The 8,239-nt window shown below is 38.2% G+C and overlaps 1 protein-coding gene across 1 annotated transcript in view; it reads left to right on the forward strand.

The window, feature by feature from the left end:
- LOC122085077 (peroxisome biogenesis protein 5-like) overlaps positions 1-4,893 on the forward strand; it is a 12,657-nt gene extending 7,764 nt beyond the window's left edge. Inside the window, exons 5-7 of the mRNA XM_042653519.1 lie at positions 3,899-3,993; positions 4,089-4,232; positions 4,437-4,893. Of these exons, the coding sequence (XP_042509453.1) occupies positions 3,899-3,993; positions 4,089-4,167 (174 nt within the window). The 3' untranslated portion in view covers positions 4,168-4,232; positions 4,437-4,893. The remainder of the gene's footprint in view (positions 1-3,898; positions 3,994-4,088; positions 4,233-4,436) is intronic.
- Positions 4,894-8,239: the final 3,346 nt, after the last annotated feature.

An 8,239-nucleotide genomic window follows, 5' to 3' on the forward strand; every position in this document is an offset into this window, starting at 1 on the left:
AAAAAAAAAAAAAAACCCCATCAATTGGAGATGTTTTGAGTAAAGAGTTAATTTTCTTTTTTAAAGAGTTTTGGATTTGTTGAGCTTGGCATACAACTGATATACCATATTTTTTTTCTTGGGGTGCGGGGGTGAATAAGAAATTCATTACCAAGAAGAAGAGGAGAGATAATATACAAGCCCCGAGGGGGAAAAACAAAACTAACCAAAGCTAAGAACAAAACAACAAATAAGGCCCCTTAGCGGGAGGGCCAGGGGGAAGAAGAATGGAGATGGGTAGACCCCAGAGCACAACAATATGCTTGTTCCTTGGGGAATCCCTTGTAGGTCTATGGGGGAGCAAGAAGAGCTTAGAACTAACATCAAAGTAGATGACATTCCAAATCATTTCAAAAGAACGGGAGTTGGAGGTCCATCTTTGAAGACTTTATTTCTTATCTATTCTATTCTTCTCTTCTTCTTCTTCTTCTTCATTGATTACAAGTTAGTTTCTACAATTCTGCGATATTCTTCTTCTATTTCAACTTTCACGTTCTAGCTACAGTTCTGGATTCAAAATCTGATATTTCCAATCGTACCTAGAAATCCTATTGCTACTATACTTCATCTAGGTCTCTGTTTTTTTGTAATGGTTTTCTAGATCTAGTTATAAACTTCTTTTCTACTTCCATTGCTGATTCTGAATATGGTTTCTGATCTATTGTAAGCCTGCATTATTCATTGATTTCGGAAATCCTTCTCTTGCTAAAATTCCTTAATTCTGATTTCTGAAACATGTTTTTTGTTTTCTGGTCTTAACCTAATCTTTATCTGATCGTTAGCACATTGCTATATTCTGATCTGAAGCCCATAGATCTTCCCATCAAAATGTACGGCTTTCCTACTTCCAATAGGATTTCTCCATATCTCTAAAAAATCTATAAGATTTCGATCATCTTTTGCAAACCTGCTAGAGTGACCGATTAGAGCAACCTACTAGAATCTTATGCATAGCAATTTGTTTTGACTGAGTTATTCAATCTTCTCTTCATCTGGTCCTTATTCTTAACCTATGATCCTGTTGCAAGCTAATCTTCCATCTTCAAGGTACATTATCACAGTGGGTAGACAGTAGTTGGATGAACATGAAGTTAGACTTGATCGTGAGAGGAGAGAACTTATGCTTTCTTAGATGCCCTTACACATCAATTGGTCTTTGTGGGTTGCCTAGGGAAGAAGTAAGGGTTAAGGAAGAACCTACTGAACATGTTGTAATACGTGACGAAGATCCTAAACTTTCTATTGAAGTATAGCCAGAGAATGACACTGATGTTGTGAATTTGACATGCAAGTGAAGGTACAACCAAACAAAGGAAACTAAACACTAGCTAATTTTATTGAAGAAAAATAGCCTATTGATTTCGTCTTACTGCATCACTACGTTGATGAGAAAGGACCACATATTGCTGATTTTGTATGTGCACAACAAATTTACTTCCTTGGTCTACGTAAAAATATTAGTGTTGTTTGTCATAAGCATAGGGGGCTTAAAATTGAGGACACTAGAAGGCACCCGGTTAATAAAGTGGGCAGCAGTAAGAACGACATCGCCTCAGAGGTGCTTAGGGACACCAGTAGCAAACATTAGAGCCCGGGCAACATCAAGGAGATGATGGTTTTTTCGCTCAGGAATCCCATTTTGTTCAGGTGTCCGAACACAAGAATTCTGGGAAAGAATACCTCAATACCCTAAGAATCAAGGTATTGCTGAAACACACCATCTATATACTCAGTGCCATTATCACTATGAATAACTCGTATAGTGGCGTTAAATTGAGTACGAAGCATGGCATAGAAAGATTTGAAATAAAAGAAGGCATCAGACTTATTTTGCAAAAGATACACCCATGTCAGACAAGCACAATTATTAATAAAAGTAATAAACCAGTGAAAACCATTCCTATTAATTGTCCTAGGAGGACCCCATAAATCGGAATTATTAATAGAAAAAGGAATATCATCTGTGTATATTTAGCAAATTCACATACATCACACTTAGGTTGTTCCAAACCATAATGTTTAACCGAAGAAGGAAACATGCCACGTAAAATATGAAAAGAAGGATGTCTCAAACGACGGTGCCACTGGTGGAGTTGAGAGAGAGAGAGCTGTCAAAACAAAGAATATATGCTGCCACAGGAGGAGGCACAACTAGTGAAGAATCCAAGTAGTAGAGCCCATCATGGACCTGACCATACCCAATCGTTGTATTCGTCACGAGATCCTGAAAAAGGCAATGAGTAGAAAAAAGTGAACATAACAATTCAACTCCTTAGTTAAACGATAGATGGAAAGTAGATTAGCACATAATTCTGGAACATGCGAAACAAATGGAAGAGAAATAATAAAGGTACAAGAAACGGATCCTTTACCAGAGATGGGGGACAAGGAACCATCAGCCACACGTACCTTATCCTGACTGGAACAAGGAATATAAGTATAGAAGACCTCAGAACTACTTGTCATGTGATCGGTAGCACCCGAATCAAGTAAACATTGGGGAGAATGAGAGGAAGAAACATGGAAACTACCTATTTGAGCAAGGTTGGACAAAGGAGAAGGAGCAGGAGAAGTGCCTAACTGTGTCATTAGTTGCTTGAGGGCAGCCATTTGATCCAAAGAGAATGGCGCAAGAGGAGAGGTATTGTCAGTAGACTCGGACAGATGAGCCTAGGGACCTTGTTTTCCAGTTCTTCTATTACGTGCACACTTGGGACGACCATGGAGCTTCTAGCATGTTTTCCTGTTATGGCGAGGGCGACCACAATAGTCACACTAAATAGGTTCCCGAGGAGGGGTAGAACCCTTAGACTGGGTTTCAACTGTTGGATTTGCCAATACTACAGACTGAATAGGAACAGTAGAGGGTAGCATAACAAAGCGACGATGATCTTCAGATAAAACCAAGTTGTATGCTTGGAGAAGAGTTGAAAAGTCTCACGACCCAGTATATGTACCCTGATTTGATCATATTCGGGGTTGAGACCTGTTAGTCAGTCATATACTTGTTCCATTTTTTTTTTTTTTTAATCTAGTGTATCTTATCAATACCAGACGATACAATACAGGCTGATACTTTAAACCATGATAGCCGGTCTTACAACCATCCTGTTGAATTTTCCTCTAAGCTTTACAAGATTGCGTCAGTCACACATCATTCCGGATGCACCTCTGCCCTTGGAACCTCATCTTGGATGTTCCTGAGTAAATCATCCATAATAAGCGCAAATAGATTAGGGCAAAAGTTGATCCTTAATGTAAAACAATTGTAATTGGGAAAAAAATATTGGAACTGTAAAACCAAATTTTATAGGGCCTAAAGTTAGCAAAGAAAATTCTCTTGCAATATGGGAAAAAATAGATTTCACCTAGAATAAATCTTGCCATGTGCAAAGAAAATGCTTTTGCAATATGGGAAAAAGGTTTCTGCATGCGTTGCATAGATTTCACCATGATGATCACAACTAATCTTTGTTTTATTGATGCATGATGATTAGAAAACTGTATTCAGTAAATGAAGAGAAAAAGATTAAAAAAAGGGCCCTTTGCGCATGGCAAGATTTATTCGATATAGCTTAACTTTAGGCCCTAGAAATTTTGTTTTAAACTGTTCGAATCTTTTTTCACATTTTCCAGCCAATTTCATTTATGTCGGTTTAAATATTTTTTTTGTAAATTGGCATATACCACTCTGATGTGTTTGGAGACGTGTTTGATTTTTTTTCCCAAAATTGTGTACATACCCCACCATATTTGGAAAATAATGCCCCTTATACAAAAGATAATGTTCTCCATCACCATTTGATAATGTCACCCAAACAGTTGTGGTGTGTTCCTGATGCATTTGGGTGCTGAATAGGGTCTATATGAGGAATCTATTAGGTATTATGTGCGAGCACTGTCGATGAATCCTAAGGCAGACAATGCCTGGCAATATTTGAGGATTTCTCTCAGGTATGTAGCTGAAAAACTGACTGTTTATTGTTGGAGAATGTGGATGAAAATATCAGAGTCCAGGTTTTTATTTTCTCTGTTTCTTTTTCCTGCAGCTGTGCTTCTCGAAATGACATGCTGGAAGCTTGTGACTCGAGGAATCTTGATGTTCTTCAGGAGGAGTTTCCACTCTAACTTTCTTCTATCTTGAAGGGAGCAGTAGATGATGCTTGGCATTGAAATGAGTTTCAGGATCAGGGGTATGTTCTTGTATTCAGGAATTGCATATGAATTGATATCTCAGCAATATTTGAAACTTGGAAACAGCCTCTCCTGCGAAGCAGGGGGTAAGGCTGTGTACACTAGCTCCTCCCAGACCATGCAATAGCGGGAGCCTTGTGCACTGGGTTGCTTTTCTTCTTATATATCTAAGATTATCTGCAATTTTGGTTTCTGGCTTGCAGATGACTTTGCGACAATGTGAGATACCTTATTATGCTGCAAAGTGCAACTGAGGTAAGTGGTTCCAGCCTTGATACAGGTACATGAGGACTGAAAAATTCAGGCATGGCTTCTCTTGCATCTGGGTTGGGGCAAAAATAATATGTTCTTGAACTTGAGATTCATGCAGCCGTAAGGTTGAGTACAGGCAGACCAGTTGGATTGGAGCGGATATGGTGGAAAGGTGTTGATATATTATGAAGGGAAAGAAAATGGAGTGAGTAAAGAGGGGAGGGGGGGATCTGATGGAAATTCTAGGTAGCAATTCTTCGTGGGAAAAATAAGTTGAGCATGATTTATTTATTCACATCTGTGAGACTCTTGACAGAGTAAACATTTCAATTGATCATGGTAGATTTATCAAGTGTCGACGAATGGTATTACACATTATTTTTTTAATTAGAGTTGATCTTCATACGACAAAGCTCTTGTGATATTTTGTACCATCGCTGCACATGTTTGTCCCCGAAAACTAATCTAAGTCAATTTTAGAAAAATGAAGGTAAAACAGTAATTTCAATTTTTCAATGTTCTAACTATTTTTTTAAATGAAAATTATTGTCTCAACTTGTGTGGTTTGCAATCTCTGCAACAGTGCAACTCCTTCAGCTACTCTGGAAATAATCACCTTTTTGGATTTTTAACGATCTGTCTCTCTCTAATGGCCTCTCTCATCCATTTATCCCCTATTATCTCTGTCCCTCAATCCATCTAGCAATCTTCGCAACTTCAGAAGAGCATCAGCCAGCTCTCATGTCCTTTGTCCTGTCTATACTTTGTGTTTTAATGAAATAGATCAGTTGACTTTAAGTATCATGGGTTTCCGACCAAATGTGACTTTTTTTTCGGTTGTCTATTCGACAAGGTCTAGTCTAATCCATATTGATTCATGGCTATATCTAGGATCCTTTCGGAACAGCAGTTTTAATATCTGCATGGATTATATCATGGGTTTGGCGAAGTATAATAAGGGGTGAGGACTAAACTCTCCTTCGGAATCGTGAGTCTGTCCGTTGAAGAGGGCGGACAGCTGCGGGGACTTGATAAATCTTTGGAGTGACCTTGGTTGCCCCAAAATCCCTCCCACAAGGCCCATATAATTACCTATCTCTGTTCCAAGGAAACCCAACCCTTCCCTTGTCGACTTTGGGACCTGAGATTCTACGTGATATAAGCTGAATCTCCCTTGAACTATCTGTGCAGCCATTACCTGACAGAATGCTTTATCTAAACTCCCACTCTGGCGACCTTGTGAGTTGTAACGAAACAAGCCCTACAGTAATAGGGCCATTCTGCATTATCAGGACAGTTAACGTCCCATTCGAACTCAACCTCTAGAGTCATACTCACATTCAACAACCTCTCCTACATTGTAGGCATTGTCAGTGAGCACAAACTCCAGAGATTACTTGTAGTCCAAGACTACCTCATGAGACAGCAGAGTTCGAATAGGACTCTCACATGTGATAATAGACTTTTTGTTCATTACTCACATATGTTAACAGAGCCTTACCCAATTAATATTAGAGTTTGAGTCTCCCACATGTGATCATAGAGTTTGTCTATAACTCAATAACTGTAATCTCTATATAAGAGCACCATTGTACACTCATTAAAGTGAATGCCAATATACAATTTCAACATGCATGAGAAAATAGTCTGGGAAGATTAGTTAATTATATGGTCTTCTATTTGGATAATTTCCTTATCACACCCAAATTTAAATAAACCTTTTTGAGTAGATCGGAGGAACGGATCAAGAGCATGGTTCATAATCTTGGGATCGATCATGACAGATACCAATCTGGATTGCGCTGAAATCGGATGGATTTATCTTCTTCTCTTTTTCTCTTGAATCAATTTTTATTATCCTTTTACCCTTAAATCGTATCAATAGATCGGTATCATCTCTATTCTCAGATCCAGATCCAAATTTTGAAACCATGATCAGACTCGGGAGGCATCTCACCAAGAGAAATGAACGTACTCGCAACAATAAAATCCAAAGTCATCCACATAGTATGTGGGGTAAGGATTTGCAATTTGCAACTTGCAAGTCGTCTTTCCTGTTCTCTCTTTTTGGTTTTTAAGGAAGAATGGCGTAAGGAAAAAATATGGTGTAACGTGACTTCAAAAAAATTAACAATAACAATCGAAACAAAATATACGGAGAGAGAGTGTATCGGAGACAGCAATCAATCGGTTGTCACCTCTCACCAGCCATTTTATACTTGACTTTCTCTCTCCTCCATATTTTATTATTTTAACTTCCTCTACCTTTGATCGTAATTAGTAACTAATCGTCCTTTGATCGTAATTAGTAACTAACCGTCAATGTATGTGCATACGTATTGGGGTGTTAATTCGTGGCCTGACCCGATTAAATTGATCGGGACTGATCGTTTATAGATCGGCCCGGCTCAGACCATTTAAAAACATGTTGGGCTTGAGCCCGGCCCGTTTATAAACGGTCGGTCTCAGTTTTGCTAATTGGACCATTGGGCGCCTGATCGAGACCGATCGTTTGACACTCGACCGAGATCTGCCTATTGTGCACCGGCCTAACCCGACCCTTTAATGATTGTAGAATACTTATTTTACCCCCCAAATTAAAAAGTAAAAACTAAAAATTAAAGACATGTTCACATTTTAAATAATGGTTATATTTGGTATCATTTATTGATTTATTGTCATTATTTTGGGCTTGCATGAGTGGGTCGGAATATAAAAGCACATTTTAAAGAGGGCCCGTTTAAAAATCGGTTAAAGCCCGTTTAACATTAAACATGTCCGTAGCCCAATTAAGACCCGACTAAAGCCCGATTAAGGTAGCCCGATTATAGCCCGAGGCCGACCGACCGAATATAAAGCATACCATGCCCTCAATAACTAAGCCCGATTAGTTAAATGGGCGAACACGGTGTAGCCTTTGAAAAGTCTTCAAGCCCAATTAAGCCCGATCGAAACCAGGCCGACCCGACTTGTTGACACCCCTACATATGTATATATTCTCCTTGATGGAATAGATTCCTGATATATTGCTGCCACAATTACTATCTCAATAAGTCCTCCCTTCTTATCAAAGAGAATCAATGAGTCCTCTCTTCCACTCAGTTTAGCTTTTACATATAGCAAGGAAGTTTAAGAAGTCACAGCAAAGGAAGGGAAGTTTTAAGTAGCAACGTCCAGAAAGGAAGTTTAGTTAGTATTTGAGGCAATCGTACCAATTAAAAAAAAAATTAATAGGTAAAATGTTGGGGAATTAACAAGTATCATATAGATAAATTGTTTGTAGTATGGTTCTAAAATTCAAAACCGAGTGATCAGTATTGATCAGATCAAAATAGTATTGGCCTTGACCAATCCCTAATCTTCGATCCACATATATAACATCTAAGGGTCTAATAAAATAGGGGTAGATTTGTCTGATCTAATTCGATTTGGATCGGTATTAAAATGATATCTACCTTGACTGATCTCATTATTGTTCCCGAAGATTAGAACCTTGATGTATAGTAAAGATAAGGATATTAAGATAGATGTGCGACACAACTAGAAATGATGAAATAAAGAATAACCATATTAGAACTACTTTGAGAATTATCTTGATTCATGATAAACTCTAAGAAAATCATTTGAGTTGACATAATCATGTTCAATGGAAACCTTATGATGCATCACTATAGAAGACCATATATTTTTTTGGTAGAATTGTCTTGTCCTTTAGATCCAGCAAAACAAGTTCTTGTGGCTTTTTGTGGATGTA

This window comes from Macadamia integrifolia, chromosome 7 (assembly GCF_013358625.1).
Source record: "Macadamia integrifolia cultivar HAES 741 chromosome 7, SCU_Mint_v3, whole genome shotgun sequence".
Taxonomy (NCBI): Eukaryota; Viridiplantae; Streptophyta; class Magnoliopsida; order Proteales; family Proteaceae; genus Macadamia; species Macadamia integrifolia.